Genomic DNA, 18,126 nt, shown 5'->3' with positions numbered 1-18,126 from the left:
GTCCGGCCCCGGCGCCCCGCCCCTATTACGCCACGCGCCGCGCCGCCTTCCGTCATCGCCGCGCGCCGCCGCCTGGCTCTCGGCGCAGGCTAACCATGGCGGAGGCGGGCAGGTCCGCGGTGCGCGACCCCGGTGCGCTGCTCCCGGGCGGCTTCTGGGCGGCGGTGGCTGTGTGGCTGGAGAGGCCGCAGGTGGCCAACCGGCGGCTGTGTGGCGTCCGCCTGGAGGCCCGGCGGAGCGCTGCCCTACCCCGGACGGAGCAGGAGGCGCGGGCTGCGGCGGGCTGCGGGTCCGAGGAGAGATCGGGACACGGTCCGCGTTCCCTCGAGGATGGCCCGGGCCCCAGGCCGAGCGCAGGCCCTGACGAGCCCCAGGGCCGGCACCACCAGGGCGAGGACAGGAGGGAAGCAGCCGCAGCGCCTCTGCTCACAGGGGCCCCGGGACAGCCCAGCGAGGCTGGAGGCGGGGAGGGCGACCTCTCCGCCTCGGAGCTGGATTCTCTCTGGGACGATTTCTCCCGAGGCCTCGTCGGCGACCATCGGGAGCTGCTGGCCTTCCTCACAGGCTCAGGGGCAGGACTGCAGCCAGAGGCTGAGCGCGAACTCGACGTGGTTCTCAGAACCGTCATCCCGAAAAGGAGCCCGCATTGCCCCCTTGCTGCTCCGAGAAGGGAGATCGTCGTGCACGGTAGGGGTATTTCTGATACCGGGAGGTGTCCAGATGAGCAAAACCGGACGCGAGTTAACGTGACAAAGACAGAGTTTAAAATGCACTTGCAACCGGGACATGAGGCTAGATTGCCCCACACGCTTGGATTTGTGTGACCAGGCGTTTTAAAGGGAGAATGAGCAGATGGAGGCTGATGCACGTGAAACCCACCTAGGTTTGTTAACTGGTGCATCTAGAAGCGTCTGCCCTCCCACAGAGCGGAGGAGATGGGCCCCAGCTTCAGGTGTGGGCTGGAAGAGCCCTTTCTTTTGTCTGGAATTTTCTCTGGAAGGCATGTAAGGGGAGCCTTGGGTCATCCTAGGGATGCAGCTTTCAGCTGTTAGAAATCATGTTAACGTCTGTTTGAGTGTTTAATGAGCCAGTGCTGAGGCGGGATGGAGAAAGGGCCCCGAGGAGGCTGGCTCGAGTTTGGTCAAGGGAATCGTTGTCAGAGGACGCAGTGAGGTGAAAACGCGTTCGTGGAACCCCAGGTCAGTGAGAAGGCACAGGAGGTACCCAACCGTGCCAGTGCCTTTTTGCGGTGTCCTAGGGACCTTGTAGCTTTTTCACGGTTTGAGGGGGCACATAGCAGTGTATTTCCATATACAGAGGATGGTCATTGGCTGGGGTGCTGCCTGGAAGGCTTGGGGGACACGGGGAACAGCAGACAGGAGTCTGGCAGGTGAAGAGGTGCTTGAAAAGGCCCTTCCTGGGGGAGCCCACAGGAGGGCCCCCTGGCTCTCGGGCTAGCTCCCTGCGTTGCAGAGCCGGCCACGCTCGGAGCCTCTCCGACTTCCCCTTCTGCACCGCTTCTGCCTCCAGCTGGAGGAGGTTCCCAGCGTCCAGGGCTCCCGGGACTCGATGGAGCCCACCTGCACGCTCCCTCTCCGGGGGTCTGTAACCTGAACCACAGCTGCGAGTCTCTTTGTGCCACGTTAGGCGGTCGTCACGGGTTCTGGGTGTTAGAGCGGAGACACCTGCGGGAGGCGCTGCTCTCTGCCCGAGCAGCAATGCCACGTCCTGGTAGGTGCACACCTCCCCGCCTCGGTACCGTCTGTGTCAGGGCACCTGTGGGACTCCTCCAGGTGTCCCCTACCCCGGGAGGCCCTCTCCCACCCGCGTGCCCAGGCTAGTTCAGGACGCCTCCCAGCTTCCCCCAACCGCGTCCTCACGCTGGCTTCCCTGAGAAGAGGCAGAACTACACTTCCTTCTCCGAGTGCGTGTGGGCCCTGAGGAAGCACATGCTCACCAGGGAGGGCTCCCGCTGGCCACGTGGGCCCGAATTAAACAAAACACCAGAGCCTGTCGCCCACGTGTGCCCACGGGCCTCTCACCCAAACTGCACGCCCGGAGCTGCCTGCACTGGCTCCTGCCACCAGCACAGCCCTGATACTAGATACTAGCCCTGATAGGATCCCCCTGGGATCCTATTTCAGCCAATAGGATGAGGCTTTCCCCAACCATTTGCTGCTCTGACCAATTAGAGTGAATGTATTGTGACCATTCAGGACAGTGCACAGTGCCTTGTGGACCAATCAGACTATGAAGATTTGGAGTCCTCATTTGCATGAGGTCAGACCAATGAGGTTTTAGGGTCAGGGACTTCTGCCCATATAAGCCAGCTCCCCTGGCTTGGGGAGCTGTTTCTCTTTCTGTGAAGATGAGGCTGCTGTGTCTGGTGGCTGAGCTGGTGCACCAGGGCTGCCTCAGCAGAGGGGCAGAGGAGCAGGTGCAGACCTACTGGTAGGCGGCAGGGCAGTGCCATCCGGCTGCAGACGGGCCCCAGCCGTGCTGTTCTCACAGCCGCGCTGCATCACACTTGAGCTGCTTTGCACTGAGCGAAGTTTCCTTTTCACCTCACACTGCACTGCACGCTGGAGGTCCCCATGGCGGTGAATTGGCGGCCATGGACTGACAGGGAGTGAGTGCCGGCGGTTTCAGGGCTGCTCCTGCAGAGTGTGGCCACGGGGGTGGGGGGCTGGGGGGGTGTATGCTATCCATCCCCAGCCCTGTGATAAGGGCGGGGAAGCCCTGGGGGGCTGGAGGTACAGTACACCGTCTGTTTTGTTACTATTTTTAATTCTTCTAACACCGCTTCTGTTAAGACGCTGAACTAATCTTTAACCTGTCATCGGTCTGTCTTCCCCCCAGATGTCCTCCGTGGGGCGGTCACGTTTTTACCTCTGGAAGAAGACAACGACGGGAACGTAAAGGTTAAGACGAGCAACGTGTATCAGATTCGGCTCAGCCGCAGCGGAGAAGAATGGTGAGAGCCGGGTAATCGGTTCCCCCCAGTGGTTCAGTCACTTTTCCAGGGAGCCGCCGGCTCTGGGCCCCTGAGGCGCTCCAGGGGCTGCCCTCCAGGCGGCTGGGCTTGTGGGAGAGAACGTGCCTCCTCGCCGGCTGCCTGGCGTGTGCATGCCGCCGGCGCCTAGCCTGCGTGGTGCGGTCCCTGCCCGGCGGGAGTCTTCGGTCTCCACGTTCCAGGCAGGCGTCCTTTTAGCAGTGAACTTGAGGAAGCTCAGATCCGCCTGTTGCTTGGTCACTCCTTACAACTTGGCCGTGGGGACTGAGTGGGGGCTTTTTCTTACTTCCTGCCGAGGCCCCGTGGTTTTTAGATGCAGCGGGTGTTTGAAAGTGCAGTTTAACGAGCTCCCTTAGTTCTGTGTGGCGGTCGGGCCTTTTCAGAAGGTCGAGATGTGGTTTGCTTCCACTTGGTAGTTTTTAAATGAAAGAGTCAGAGAAAGGGTGACTTTGCTGCTCGCTTACGGTTTCCTGAGAGCCACGCCCCGCCTGCACTCTCTGGAACGTTCTCGGGGAGCTGGTCTGCTGACGGGAAAATGCGAGGCCCCTGGTTCTGCAGGATGCAGACGTGCAGTGGGAGGAGCCTGGTTTGGGGTCGGTGGACTAGGTTTTCCCCCTTGGGCGTAGGACCTCGGGGACACGGGGGCCCTCCGCCTTCCCGCCCAAAACGGGCTTCCCAAAAAAGCTGCCCGGGGGGGCTGGGCTTTCATGCTGCGACGCCTGGGGGGGTGTTTCCCGGCCTCCCGGGGGCCTCGTCTGCCCTGCCGGGGGGCCCCCCCTCCCTGCTCATGCCGGTGAGCGGGGAGTGCTGGGCCCCAGGGGGTGGGGGTGGGCAAGGCTCCAGCCCCAGCTGGCGCCGAGGGCCTCGAAGAGGAAGGGGAGAGGCAGTGGGTCTCTGCTCCCGTGTCCCCTCGTTAGCAAGGGCTGTGCTGTGAGGGCGTGTGGAGGGAGGGTGCGGAAGGCCCCTGAGGCACGGACCCGCAAAGGGGAGGCCTGAGTGGACTCGAGGGAGCAGTGTGGGGACCTCTGGGGGGCACCCACTGGAGCAGGAGAGCTCAGCTCCCGAGGAGAAGGGACGGGAGACCCGAGCATCTGGCGTCCTCATCCTTCCCGGGCCCCTCCTGCATGGGGGCCGCCCGGAGTGCGTCTCAGGGGAGAGTCAGTACCTCTTAAGGGATGGGTGGTGACCCTCTGATGCACATGGTCACAGCCTGACAGTCACTGCTCTCGCCAGGCCCACCAGCCACTTGTCCCTATGCCTGCCTCCAGCTCTGCCCCTTTCTCCAGCGCCTGGGCTTCTGCCTGTCCCGAGGGCCCCGTGGGACGCCGCCACATCCCCTGTGGGCTCTGTGGAAGCCCACTCTCCTCTCTGGGCTGCCGAGTTGCAGCCTCGAGAGACAGTGGTGGTCAGGCCCGCTGGTTGTGGGCACCTGCCGTGGACCAGGTGTCCCATGAGCCGGGGCAGAGCAGCGGCAGCCCGGGCAGGAGCCACAGCTGCACCTCATTTTTGGGCCGGCGGAAGGGACCTGGGTACTGCAGGGGGGCGGCGTGCGGGACCCCAGCCCTGTGGCTGGGCACTCGGCTGTCTGGCCAGTAAACACTGGGTCAGCCAATGAGCTCACATTTCACTGGCACGTGTGAAAGGGAATAAACAAACACCAGGAAACCCGTGGGTATTCAGAACCCGGTTAGTCAGTGGGGGAGGCAGCAGGTGAGGACCTCAGGTGTTTGCAGTCTGTCCGTCCGGCGAGCCCGTGGCGGGGGGGTGCACTTGAGCCGTGTCCACAGGAGGGGGAGCAGTCTTTCTGCCTCTTAAAGGTGTTTTTCTCTGAGATGGAAACTGTAACACGTTTCAGTCTTGAGTTTTGGGTGAAAAAGACTCTAGCTGCCTTTTCTCTCCTGTTGGTAGATAAATGTGTAATTCAAAAACAAGAGTTGAGACCAGCTCTGCTTACTCATGTTTCTCTTATTTTTAAAGGTTCATATCTGTTTTGATTTTCTGTCCAGAAAGATGGCATTCGGACGGAATCGTGTACCCCAAACCCAGCTGGCTGGGGCGCGAGCTGCCGGCCCGGCTGGCCCGCTGGTCCGTGGAGAGCAAGGGGAGCGGGTTTAAGAGCACCCTGTCCCTCGTCCCCCTACTGAGGTACAGCCAGACTTACCAGGTGCTCAAGGACAAGTACAAGGACATGGTCAAGGTAGGTCTGCAGTCACCCCACCCCTTGCTTAAATGAGGCGCAGGTGGGCCTGCTGTCCTGGGCGCCTGCAGCTCCCACAGGTGCAGGTGCTGAGTCAGTGCCTGGCGCCGCCCCCCCCCCCCCCCCCCCCCCGTGCGGCCCCGCCCCGCTGTGCGGAGGGTGCAGCCCCGGGCTGGTCTGCAGCTGTGGGGGGAGGAGTTTGTTTGCCCGCGCATCACTAGTGTCCCCTGAAGGGGAGCAAAAGGGAAAACATTAAATGAATTACTGAGTCACCCTCACTCCGGTAGGGCCTTGAAGGTGTTTCAAGAAAATACATGAGAAGTTAAAGCACACGAGTGTATGCTTACAAAAAGGTAAACTTTATAACACGTCCTTCATGCCTGAGACGTAGATGTAACTCAGCGTCTCAGCTGTAGAAAGCAGGGGCCCTCGTTCACGCCCCCTTCCCCCGCAGCAGCAGCCGCAATGCCTCCCTGCCATGCATCCTACCGGTCACCTGCTGCTGTGTGACAGAGCCCCCCAGAGTCACAGGCTTGGGACAAGAGCCCTCCTTCCTGCCAAAACCTCTGGGGGTCCTGGGCCGACCTGGGCTCCGTGCTCTCCAGGCCCCAGCCAGGTGGTCCTTTGTGAGCGTGGTAACTGCCCAGGGCCTTCCAGCGGGGACTTCCACGTTTGTCCGGCTTCCATAGTCACCCTGCGCGAGGTGACTGATCCACTCTGGAGCGGATGTGAACACTCAGTATCGGCCACCCACTTCACGTGGTGTCGGTGATGATGGGAGACCCCCGCTCACACTCCCGTGGTGCAGTTTTCGGAGCACCTGGAGGTCGTCCTGGGTGCCTGCCAGTCCAGGCTTTGTCCTGCTTTGCAGCCAGGGAGACGGGGACAGACAGCTAAGGGGTGTACTCTGGGGAGTGTCAGCAGTCCCCAAAGACCGGAGGGCTGGCGCAGGGGCCTCTGGACCCTGTCCGCTGCTCCCCGTCCTGCTCGTCTCTTGTGCGTCCCTCCCCCCCTTCACCCGTGGGTGAGCAGGCCGTGTAGCTGGGTGTTCTTCCTGGACGGCCGGTCGCCTCATCTCCATGCCTGGCACGCACCGTCTTGGCCGCAGGGTCTGGCGTTGGGCGGCGTTGCTCGGGTCGGGGATGCGGCGCACGGGTGAGGCCGGGCTCCGCGGGTCTGCAGGTTCCTGTCGAGGGAGACAGACTGCGGACTTCCGTCGGCGGACGCGTGCGTCTTTTTAAACTCGCTGTCTGTCTGACGCCCCGTCTGACTCGCACCGTGTGGGCATTCTCACGTGTTGGGGCGTGGTCACAGGTGGGAGAAAAACACGCGTGCTCTTGAAAACTCCTAGGTGTGGCCCGAAGTGACGGATCCTGAGAAGTTTGTGTATGAGGACGTGGCGATCGCCACCTACCTGCTGGTAAGGACGTGTCTCACCCAAGCTCATGCGGGGGCGGGCGGGGAGGGGGACGGGGCAGCAGCAGGCGGTTGCCGTGGAGTGAGCGCGCTTCTCGCACCCGCGGCTCAGGGCCCCCAGGCTGGCTGCGCACGTCGTGGTTTCCAGCCTCGCAGGAGTGTGAACGGGGCGGCCTGACTGTAGGGACTGATGCCGAGCAGGTGCTTCCCTCGTTAGCAGTCACGTGGGGGTGCAGGCTGGCGTTGGCGGGGAGGGGCCACGCTGCCCAGGCCACGCCTCCCAGCCGCAGCACTCAGTGTGGGGGGAGTGGGCGGGCCTAGCCGGCTGGCGCTCCCCTAGTGTTTGGGCACGCCCCCACCGCGCTGGTCTTGACTTCCGAATCAGGTGTTCAGGCCCGGTGTTTTCCAGTTTCTTGTCCACCACAATTCTTAGTCATTTCAGAAATAGTGTGACTTTGTTTTGATCGATAATGTGTGCAAAACACGAGGGACACAGTGAGAGCACGAAGGAGCTAATTGTCTCTGAAGCCGTTGCCCAGAGGCACCCCGCGGCCCTGCTGTCCCCACAGAGTCGGACGACTGGGGCCGATGCATTGCCCCCGCCCCCCTGCGCGGCGCCTGTGCGGAAGCCTAGGGCCTGCCCGGCCTGAGCGCAAGCGCGCGCTGGAGTCTGAGTCGCTGGCTGGGTGAGGGCCGCGCTGACTCCTCTCCGCCTCCCCTGCCAGGTGCTGTGGGAAGAGGAGCGGGCTGCGCGGGGCGAGACCCAGAAGCAGTCCTTCGTGGACCTGGGCTGCGGCAACGGGCTGCTGGTGCACATCCTGAGCGGCGAGGGGGTGAGGCCTGGCGCGGGGCCCTTCCGGGACTTTCTCTCGAGGGTCGCAGAGCTCTCTGCGGGCACGGTCTGGACTGGGGTGGGTCAGGGTGGTGGCAGTTGTGATGGCGTCTGCTGCTGTGCAGAAGGCGGCTTGTCACCCGGGGGGGGGGGGGGGACAGCGTGTCGTTGGCCTAGGACAGGCGGTCTCGGGGACGTGCGTGGGCGCCTCGGAAACGACGGGCTTCAGTGGCCCCCGTGTTCAGTGGCGTCAGATGTGCCCTTTGGCGGACGCCCTGCTTCAGGGCGCGGGGCGGGGAAGGCGGGCTCCGCCCTGGAGGAGCTTCTGGCCTGGCTCAGAGCTCAGCCGTGGGCACACACACTGCCGTGGGCCGAGACCGGGGTCCGGTTGGGGCGAAAGCCAGGAGCCCTCAGAGCAGCACTGGGCACGGTCACCGGGCCGCCTGGTGCAGCCGGCGGGGGCTCCTCGGCTTCCGACTCGAGGGGACCGCTGGGATTGAAGCCCAGTGGTGACCCCAAAGCTGGTTCCCACCCCCCCGACCGCAGCCTCTGCCCGGCGGTCAGACAGGCCGGTCCTCGCTGTGGGGACTTGTGGGGCTGTCCGTCGGTGTGAGCACGCCGGGCAGGGACTTGAGAGTGGGGGGCGGGGTATGCACGGCAGGGAGGGGCTGGGTCGGGAAGTGAACACCCGGGTGCCCTGGGAGAGCTCGGGTGTGGCCCCGGGGGCTGGGTGAGACGCCTCCCAGAGGGGACGCGGCTCAGTTGCCCAGCAGAGAGCGGGGCTGGCTCCCTTCTTGGGCTGTTTGCTGGGGCTCCAGCCCCCACCCATCCTGTGTCCTCAGCTCCGTGTCCTCATGGTGAGAACTCATGATGGTCAGCGGAGCTTGGGGTCCCTTCTGGGCCCGGCCGGCGTGTCCGTGGTGGGCGTGTCCGTGGTGGGCAGCAGAGAGGCGGAGCTGCTGCTGCGGGGGCCTCATGGCTCGCACCGGGGGCCACGCCTGCGACTTCAGCTTCCCCTCGCTGGTTTACGGGGATGTGGGAATGTGACCTCCGCTCTCTGGGATGTTGCAGCACCCGGGCAGAGGGATCGACGTGCGGAGGAGGAAGATCTGGGACGTGTACGGGCCGCAGACTCGCCTGGAGGTACTGGCTCCCCTCCCTTGCTCGCTTGCCCTCCTCACAGGTCTCCCCCTGTGACGGCCGTTGTAACTCGTGTGTGTGTGCACACGTGTGGGCATAGGCTGGTCGGTGCCGACCAGAACCCTTCCCATCGGTCTGAGCGGTTGGAAGTGTGGGAGGAGGATGGACCGCTGCACTTCCCCGAGCCTCTCGTTAGAGTGGGAAAGGGTGCTGGCCCTCAGGACGAGCAGGGGTCTCCCCCAGGGGGCTGCTGCGGGTGCTGCCGGGCAGAGGACAGGCCGGGGAGAAGTCAGGTGCAGGGGGGCGGGGGGCGTCTGCACTGGGCCGGGACACTGGGTGCTCTGAGCCGTCTGGCAGCCTGGTCTCAGCCCGTGACTGGAGGCCCGGGTGTCCCAGGTCCGAAGGCAAAAATAAAGATCGTGTCTCAGGGCAAGAGGGTCAGACCGCCGTTGAACAGGCCCTTTGTTCAAGTCGTGCCCCGGAGAGGAGCGGCCTGGCGTGGGGGCCCTCGGGGAAGGGGCGTGTGTGTTCCACGTCCCCGGCAGCCTTCCCCGACGCCCGGGTGAGTCCTCCGTGTTGAGCGTGAAAGTGGAAGCCATGCCCGTTCCCGTGGCACCTCGTGCCCTGGAGGAGCGAGCCTGGGGCTAGGCGGGGCCCTCCTGGGCCGGGCAGGGGTGCAGCTTCACGTGGTCCTGCAGAACCTCAGTGACTGTGAGCGAGAAGCTGAAGGAAGCCCCCGTTTGTAGCAGCAGCCCTGAGGACCGGTCTGCTAGCGTAGCCGGGGGGAGGCAGGCGCGGTGCCGTCCGCTGCGCTGGCCTGGGACGCAGGTGGGCCTTGCCGTTGAGCGCGCGCTGGCCGGGCCGCTGTTAGTCAGGTAGCTGCCGGTTGTAGGCGATCTCGCTGCAGGCTGTTGAAAGAGACAAACAGCAAATGTAGACACAGAGCGAAGGAGAAAAGAAGAGAAAATAATTAGCATGGGTGGGAATAAATAGTAAGTAACAGCCAAGGTTTGTTTGTCCTGCATTTGCGTTACACGCCGTACCCTGCCGTGTCTAGCGTGCGCTGCCTCCTCAGTCTTTGAGGGGAAAAGGCGCCTTAAGCGTGAGAATCAGCCCTAAACACAGGTGTGTGGCACACACGGATTCGGTGTGAGCGGCTGGGTGACTGTTCTCGGCGTCTGATGCCCGCGTGTGAGTGGAAGGAAGCCCTCGAGGTTCTCCCAGCTGCCGCGGACCTGACGGCCCGGCTTCGCGCCGTGTCTGTGGGGCTCCTGCTCCGAGGTCCCTGCAGGGGGCCCGGCCCTGCCCTGCGAGCCAGCGAGTGTCACCACGAGTGTCCTCGGCGGCTCCCACCGGGGGCCGCCTCCGCTGCTTGCTTCCCTGGGTCCATTCTTCAACCTCGGGATGAGGGGGCTTGAAGTAGTCACACAGTGTCCTTCCGCTTTTCCGTTTTGAAGGACAGATTCACTCTTGAGGCGGTTGGTTTCAGTGATGAGTGAGGGTTGGTGCTGCTGCAGCAGAAAGACCGGTGGGTGGAGTCCTTGAGTCACGAAGCACACTCGGAAGCGTAGCATCACGAGTGGTCAGCCGGGAAACGTGCCCGTGGGCTGCGTCGGTGCCGGAGGCGGTGGGGTCGCAGCCGAGAGGCGGGGCAGGCGCACCACACACTTGGGTCGGCTCGGCCTCGCCACTCTGCACTTACCCCTCTCACGGCCACTTCTGCCGAAGGAGCAGCCCCTCCCGTGGCCCCTCTGCCCCTCCCGTGGCCCCTCTGCCCCGTGGTGCCCTTTTATACTTTCATGAAGCAGCTCGTTTGTAACTGCCAGCAGGCGATTAGCTCTGAGAGCCGTGCTGTTAGATGCTTTAGTGACGGCACTGGGCCCCGTTCCCCTCCCCCCGGGGGCGGGCCTCTGCCCTCCCACCGGTCCTTCCTAAAGCCTTCCTAAAGCTCCATCTGGTCTCCGGCGGCTTCCTTTCAGGAGGGTGCGATCACGCCCGGTGACGAGACGCTCTTCCCCGACGTGGACTGGGTCATCGGGAACCACTCGGACGAACTCACTCCCTGGATACCTGTCATCGCGGCCAGGTGAGGGGGCCGGCAGCGCCGTGGCAGCTGAGCCCCGGAGATGCGGCCTCACGTGGCAGCACGCTGGCCGTTGGGTCCCGTGGGAACCCCACCTGTTCTACGGGCTGGACTGCGGGCACTGGGGACGGAGGCCCCCACGCAGCTCACGTTGCGTTTCTGTCGGACAGCGCCCGTCGGGAACGGCCGACTCCCGCAGTCCTCACAGCCAGTGGCACGAGACGCATCGTTTTTTGTTGGAAACGTTTTGGTTTTTTTTAGAGGGCGGTTTGTCCCCAGGAAAAGCCTGTCACTGTAAAGACACTTGCGGCCGTGTCTGTCCTCAGGCGGCCTCATGTCCCCGTGTCGGGGGGCAGGGGGGGGCCTACTAAGGCGCCCGTTGCGTGGCCGCCCTGAACTGTCTTCCTGCGGAGCCGCCTCTCCGCGGGCCTCTCGTGCCCGGCCCCAGCTCCAGGGGAGCCTTGTGGGCCTGGGGGGTGATCTGCTTTGCTCGGCCCCCAGCGGAGCTCTCAGAGCCCCGCCGGAGTCAGCCAGGCGTCGGCAGGAGTGAGCTGCCGTGGGAAGGGTTTTACGGGAGAGGCATTGACTCATTAGCTGCAGGTTGCGTTGAAAACACCTACTCAGCTACACTGTTTCTAGATTGCGGGGGGCGGGGCTGGGGTTCACTCCATACGGATGCCGGAGCCGCAGGGCTGGCTGCTGAGCTTCCGGAGGAACCCCCTCCTGACCCCGGCCTCCGTGCTTGTCGGTGTTCCCCAAGGTCTTCCTACCGCTGCCGCTTCTTCGTGCTCCCCTGCTGCTTCTTCGACTTCGCGGGGAGGTTCCGCCGGAGGCGGGGCGCGCAGACGCAGTACCGCGGCTACCTGGACTTCGTCCGGGAGGTGGGGGCCGCCTGCGGCTTCCGCGTGGAGGAGGACTGCCTCCGGATCCCGTCCACCAAGAGGGTGCGTCCCGGCGCCCGCCCCCCCGCCACCCCCCGAGGTCTCCTGGGCGGCTCGGTGGTGCTGGGTGCGAAGCCGAGGGCCGGGCCACGGAACCGTGAACGGCACGGACGTCGCCGTCAGCGCTCTTTTGGCCTCGGCGCGGGCCTGCGCCCTGAGCGGTCTCGCGCCGTTCCCTGCCGTCCCGCTGTCGGCACGGGTGTACGGGTGTTATTAATGTTGGGGCTTCTCTCTGGCTGCAGCCGAGGCTTCCTGGAACCTGTGCGCCAGAGCAGGGTTCCGCGGAACAGGCTGCACGCCAGCTGTAGCGGCCTGACTGTGCGCTTTCCCCGCAGGTTTGCCTCCTCGGGAGAGCCAGGACGTACCCGCCCGCGGATGAGGCCGCTGTCGACCAGCGGAGAACCCAGTACATCAGCGGCCGGCGGGGCTGCCCCACTAGCCCGCCTGCCCTGGAGCCCCTCCCTGCCCCGCCCCGGGCGGCTGGCGGCGGCCACGGAGCCCTGGACACCGGGGCGGGAGGCTGCTGGCTGCCCGGGTTTCTCCCCAGAGAGAAGGCCGAGCGTGTGCGGAACTGTGCCTCCCTGCCACGCGAGTTCGTGGACCAGGTGGTTCTGCAAGTGGCGGGCCTGCTGCTGGGTGGAGAGCAGCCGGACCCCGGGGGCCCCTGCCGCGGGAGCGCGGACGCCTGGCGTGGAGGAGGTAATGCCGCCCCGCCCCCGGCACTTGTGGGCTCCGTCTGCCCGGGCACCGGTGCAGACACAGGGACCGGGGGTGGTTCTCAGTGGGACGCACGGTGAAGAGGCGGTGAGGGCGAGTGTGCCGCTGACCGGCTCGGTACGCCGCTCACGAGCCCCTCCAGCCCCCCTTGACCCGCGGGGCTCAGGCTCCCGCCCAGCGGAGGCAGGGGCCCAGGGTGACACTCGGGGGCCACCGCGAACCTAAACCGAACAGACGGTGGGCTCTCGGGTCTGCAGACCTCACCCAAGCAGAGCGCAGGCGCCAGGTGCCGGGAGGACGCCCTGCCCCCTGCGGCCCCTGGTGAGGGGTCACAGCTCTCCGGAGGCCCCGAGGTGTCAGATGTGAGGAGAGAGGATGGTAACCCTGCTCGTTCTCACGGTGGGGGTGGGGGCGCTGTGCTGAAGGGTGCCTTCCGAGAGCACAGAGCCCAAGGACGCGTCCCATTCCCTTTCCGAAGCTGTTCCCTGTCGTTCTGGGTCCCAGGCCCCTGGGATGGGACCAGCTCCCTCCCGCTGCTCCTCTGCCTGCAAGGACCTCAGCCGGCCACCAGGTGGCGCTGTGGGACCACTGGTCCTGGCCCAGCGGGAGCCCTGCTTCTGAGGTTTGGGGTCACTGGCAGAAATCCAGGACCCCTCCCTCCCTCCCTCCAGGGGTCAGGGCTGCGCCTAGTTGGCCCTGTGGGTGGGGCAGGCCCGTGAGGAGGGAGCAGTGGGCCCTTCTTCGCCCTGAGCCTGGTCTTCCTCAGCCAGAACTGTTGTTCTGTGCAAGTTGGTCTTCGTCCCCTCCCACCTCATGTCCTTGTGACGTGGCAGCGCCGTCGAGCGTGTCCCCTCCTCCGGGAGTCACCCCACCCTCTCGGAGTCTGGTCGGGGGACCCCACAGGGACCCCACAGGGACCCCACAGCAGCCCTGGCCAGCACGGCCCTGGCCCGGGGGCTGGTCCCCTGTAACTGCAGGCAGCCCGGGGTGCCACGGGTGTTTTATGGGCTGGCGCCCCGCCTCCTGGGTGGGCCCCACTGAGGCGGAGCCTGGGTTAGGAAGGCAGGCTGGGCGGGGGCTCCTTCCTGGTGGGCCCCAGTGGGCCTGGAGCCCCGACCTCCCGGTGCCTCTGAAGGCTCAGGGGTAGAGAGTGGGGGCTCTGGGTGGCATTTCTCGTGCCCCACCCACTGCTGACATCTGGGGGCTGGGGTGCTGTCTTCCCCAGGGTGGTGTCCCTCAGTCCAGGGCTGGTCTGAGGCCCTTACCTGCCCCAAGGCGGGGGTGGGGGGCATGCCCTGTAGAGCACAGGTGTGTCCTTGGCCTCTGGCTCCCACCCGCAGGTGGTCCTCCCCTGTCGGGACATGGGAATGAGGGACGGCTTCCGTCACGGGCCCCAGGCGTGGGCCCCCCGTGGGTCTCAGCCCCACGTGACATAGAGCAGGTCTGTCCCCAGGCCTGGGTCTCCCCTCGGCACGGCACGGCACGGCTGGGGGGCACACGGGGTGGGAGCCGTGTCCCCCTGCCGGCAGCAGCTGGGTAAGCACGGACGTGAGGGCGAGCGGCGGAGGCGGGGGCTGCGGTCCGTTCTGTCCGTAGACGCCTGCTGCTCTGCGGACTGGCGGCGCGGCGGCGGCGGGCCCTGAGGCCGGCCCTCCGGGTTGGGGGGGGGGGGGTCGCCCCGCTCGGCTGCAGCGTGGGGGCCTGCGCACAGCCGGGCTGCGTGGTGCGGACTGGAGCAAGTCGGGCTTCAGCTCCTGGCCCTTCCCGCCGCTGCACCTGAGGGACCTGAGCTCACAGCGCCGGAGGGTTTTGTGTCCGGGTAGCCGGTCTGTGACGGCCTCTCTGTCCCCCTCGGGGGAACCCCGTTTCACCAGCCAGCCTCCCCTTGGCGGCGGTGGCCCTCGCGCTGGACGGGGCCGCCCTGCGCAGGCTGAAGCGGGAGTGCGGCGGCCTGCAGACGCTGCTCCGGAACCGCCACCAGGTGTTCGAAGGTGAGGGCTCGCCGTCCTGGCACCCCGCCCCCCGAGCAGGCGCCCCCGCCCCCCAAGCAGGCGCCCCCGCCCCCCGAGCAGGCGCCCCCGCCCCTGAGCACGGCGCCTGGCCTGCGGAGGGTCCCCTCTCCATCACTGCTGCGTCTTCCAGGGCCCTCGCCCCCCCCTCCCCCCCCCCGCGCGCCCCCATCCCCCCATCCCCCCATCCCCCCATCCCCCCATCCCCCCATCCCCCCATCCCCCCATCCCCCCATCAGTGCCCTGGCCCCACCGACACTGGCCCCACCGACACGCCCCACCGTGTCTCGCTCACGAAACCACCCGTCCTGCCCAGCTCTCCATCCGCCCCACCTGGTCCCCCAGGTGCTCCCGCCCCTTGTCCTCCCGCTCTTGTCAGTCCCCACCCTACCGCACTGTGAGCCCAGGTGGGCGGGGCCGGGTGCAGGCCGGAGGGACACTGGTGGGCCTGGGGGTGGGGGAGGTGCCACCTGTGGGCAGGGCTTTCAGGGTGTGTGCTCTGTGCCAGGGGCCACACGCCAAGGTGACAGCCTCCCTGTCCCAGGACACTCCACACCACGTGGTAGGCCCCTCACAGCAAGCAGGACAGGCGCCTCCGTCGGGCTCCGTGTGCGGGAGGAGATGCTGGGGGCCTTTCTGGAGGGCGGGGCGGGGGGGCGGTCTGGAAGGACACGGAATCGAAGTTCACCCGGAGGGTGCTGGCCCCTGCCGGGGCAGCCCTGGGCGGTGTGCCCCTACACCCCTGCTGGCAGCTGCCCCAGCCCCCGGACTCGGGCTGGTCCCCACCCTCCCCCCAACCTCCCTGCTCCTCCTGAGCAGGCTGGGCTGCGGGGGCAGGAGACGAGGCCGGCGGAGGTGTTTGTCCGCCCGTCGGTCCGAACATGTCCCAAGGGAGTTGAGTCCTCCTGTGTGCACTCCACAGTGGGGCGTGCACACGAGAGCAGGGTGTACACACCAGCACTTTCCCTCCCCCTCCCCCGGGGCCCTCCAGCTGCCTAGCTCTGAGGTCACCCAGGCCACGCCAGGCCACGCCACCCAACCCAGATCCTCCCACCTCTGCCCTCGCCCCCATTGGCAGGGCTGTGACCCTCGTTCACCTTTGGGGGCTCTGGCCGTGCGGCCTTCACAGCCAGCCCCTCGTCTGCCTGCCTTGCTCGTTTCCTCCCACGAGGAGATGTGGCCGGAAGGACCGGGACTCCTCTGGGGGTGGGGTCCGGCCTCCTGCTCCGATCAGGGCCGAGTGGGTGACTCTCGCACTGTCTCCCACATCCTCATGTGGCCCCGGGCCCTGGGCCTTCACCTTCCTCCTCCCCGTCACTGCTCGCCCGCTCAGCCCCTCACGCTTGGCTCGTGCCTGCCCCGGTGCTGGTGAACACAGACCCCGCAGGCGGACCCCCGCCGCCCGAGGGCTGACCCCCCGTCCCGCTCCGCTTCTACCACAGTTGTGAGCGGCTCGGTGCGCCTCCGTGACTGGAGGGAGGAGATGCGGCGGGAGGAGCAGCGGCCGGCAGCCAAGCGCAGACTCTCCTCCGAGGCCTTCAAGACCCGCCTCTGCTGGTTCTTCGCGCACCACCCCGACGGCTGCGCTCTGCCCTCGGCCCGCTGCCCCTTCGCCCACGGGCCCGGGGAGCTGCGGCCGCCCCCCGCCCCCAGGAGGAAGCAGCCGGTTCCGTGAGCCGGGTGGGGGGAGCCCCGCAGGAAGTCCCGTCCCGGCTCCTGAGCGCTCGGCTCCGGTGCTCCCTGTGCTCTGGCCGTTTGCTCCCGTCAGCACCCCCCACTGTCAGCACCCCCCGGGGGCAGAGTGCATTCCTGGGGGCCCGGTTCCCCCGCCAGGAGGAGCCCGCCTGGGTCAGTGTCCTGTGGCTCAGGAGACGCGGGCAGGCTGGCCGGGGGGTCGGTGTGCTCGGAGGCCGAGGCTGAGCCTCTCCTGCCGTCCTGCGCTGCATGCCCGCGCCCGCCCCACAATGAGCGCTGCCCCTGTTCTGCTCCCAGGGAGAAATGTCCTGATGTGTTTTTACTTGGAATTATTTTTACAGCTTCACACAGAAGTCACATCGATAAACACTGTGGTGCCCGATTTTCCAGGCTGTGTATCCTGGTGACCTCTCTCTGGTGTGGGTGTTGGTGGTTTGCTCTCGGGTGAGGAGGGCCCACTGCACTCCGCGAGGCCTCGGCTCAGGGGGGGCTATGCCCCCCCCCCCCCCCCCCACCTCTCAGCAGTGCACCTCTCCTCTGGCGTGGTGGGCGGCGCAGCCAGACGGGGCCGACGCGCCCTGCCCGTGCTGCGCCCGAGCGGCTCCCCGGGGGCCCCTCACGGGCAGCTGTGCAGGAGCTGGGCCGGCGGCGACACTTCGGTTCTGGAGCTCCCTCCCGTTCTCTGGCCGAGTCTCACAGGCGCTCTTCCCCTCGGTGCGCACGTCAACCCTGATCTGGTCGCTGCTCTCGCCCGGAGTTGGCTGAGCCTCGGAACTTCCTCCGCTACTATTTCTGGTCCCATTTGGGAAAACAGCCGGGATCCTACCAACGTTTTTTCTGCTCCCTTTTTTCTCCTAAAACTCCAGCGGCACGAGTGTCTGGTCACTCGGCCCCGTCCCACTGGCCATCGGCTGTGGGCTACCTCCCCCTCCCCCCGGGCACCTCCCCCTCGGTGGGTTCCAGCCCGACCTGCCCGTCAGGTCATCGGTCCTCCTTCCACTGCGTCTGATCTGTTGTGCAGGGTTCTTTGAATTTTAGATATTAGTTTTTGTTTCTAGGGTTTCCAGTGGGTTTTTAATATTTTTTAAAGATTTTATTTAGAGGGGAAGAGGAGAAAGAGAGGGAGAGAAACATCAGTGTGTGGTTGCCTCTCACACGCCCCCTACTTGGGACCCGGCCCACAGCCCAGGCATGAGCCCTGACTGGGAATCGAACCAGCGACCCTTTGGTTCACAGGCCGGTGCTCAATCCACTGAGCCACACCAGGCAGAGCAGTTTTAAATACTACTTTTACAAGTAACCTCTGTGGAGTCTTCTGTCTGTCCAGCCGTCACCCGTCAGGTTTGGTGTCCTTTTATGCCTGCCCAGCAGTCGGGCCTGTTTCTCCGGAGTGTGTGTGTGCTCTCAACGGAGAGCCGCGTCCGGCGGAGACTGGAGTCCCCCGTGTCGCCTGCTCCTGGGGTGGTCGGTGACTCGCCCTGGTGCGGCGGGGCCCGGCCTGAGGCGCTGAAGCAGCGGGTCTGTTTCTGTTTCCCCCTGTTTGTATCCTTGCCCCAAGTCCCTGCAGCCCCCGGACGGGTCCTGAGGGCAGGCCTCGCTGGCTGGGGCTCACAGGAGACGGGTCCTGCCCAGCCCCCCGCTGTGCCGGGACACGAGCCCTGAACTCTGCATCCCCGGCTGCCCGGCCCTGCTGGGCTGCACCCCGGCCCCGTCCTGGGCCCTACCCCCGCCCCCTGCACTACAGGCGTCAGGTGCCACCCCCCCCCCCCCCCAAGAACCTGTGCACAAACTCTGGAGACCCTCGGCCGCCATCGTCCCAGGTCCAGGTTGGCCACCAGCCACTGGAAATGGGGCTGTTCCCACTGAGGATCTGACTTTTTTTAAACTTCCTGTTGTGATTTAAACAGCCACGTGTGGCTGGTGGCTAGCACGTTGGACAGAGTGCCCCTGACCTTCGCTGCCCAGAACGTTAGCCTCGCCTGGAGCACGTTAGAAACACAGAACTCAGGGTCCCCTCGGTGGCCGTCCCCAGGGCGGAGCCAGCAGCTGGGTGTCACCGAGCTCCACGGGTGGCCCAGTGGGT

The 18,126-nt window shown here is 65.8% G+C and overlaps 1 protein-coding gene across 1 annotated transcript; it reads left to right on the top strand.

The window, feature by feature from the left end:
* The first annotated feature begins 51 nt into the window (after nucleotides 1-51).
* On the top strand, nucleotides 52-16,103 carry TRMT44 (tRNA methyltransferase 44 homolog). Its single transcript, XM_028503762.2, has 11 exons — nucleotides 52-687; nucleotides 2,860-2,974; nucleotides 4,991-5,210; nucleotides 6,562-6,630; nucleotides 7,352-7,459; nucleotides 8,530-8,601; nucleotides 10,578-10,684; nucleotides 11,442-11,625; nucleotides 11,958-12,321; nucleotides 14,214-14,330; nucleotides 15,791-16,103. The coding sequence occupies exons 1-11, from the start codon at nucleotides 96-98 to the stop codon at nucleotides 16,021-16,023; spliced, it is 2,181 nt and encodes a 726-aa protein (XP_028359563.2). The 5' UTR covers nucleotides 52-95; the 3' UTR covers nucleotides 16,024-16,103.
* Nucleotides 16,104-18,126: the final 2,023 nt, after the last annotated feature.

Source organism: Phyllostomus discolor, chromosome 1 (assembly GCF_004126475.2).
Source record: "Phyllostomus discolor isolate MPI-MPIP mPhyDis1 chromosome 1, mPhyDis1.pri.v3, whole genome shotgun sequence".
Taxonomy (NCBI): Eukaryota; Metazoa; Chordata; class Mammalia; order Chiroptera; family Phyllostomidae; genus Phyllostomus; species Phyllostomus discolor.
The sequence above is the reverse complement of the archived record's forward strand: the minus strand, read 5'-3'. Positions and strand labels throughout refer to the sequence as shown.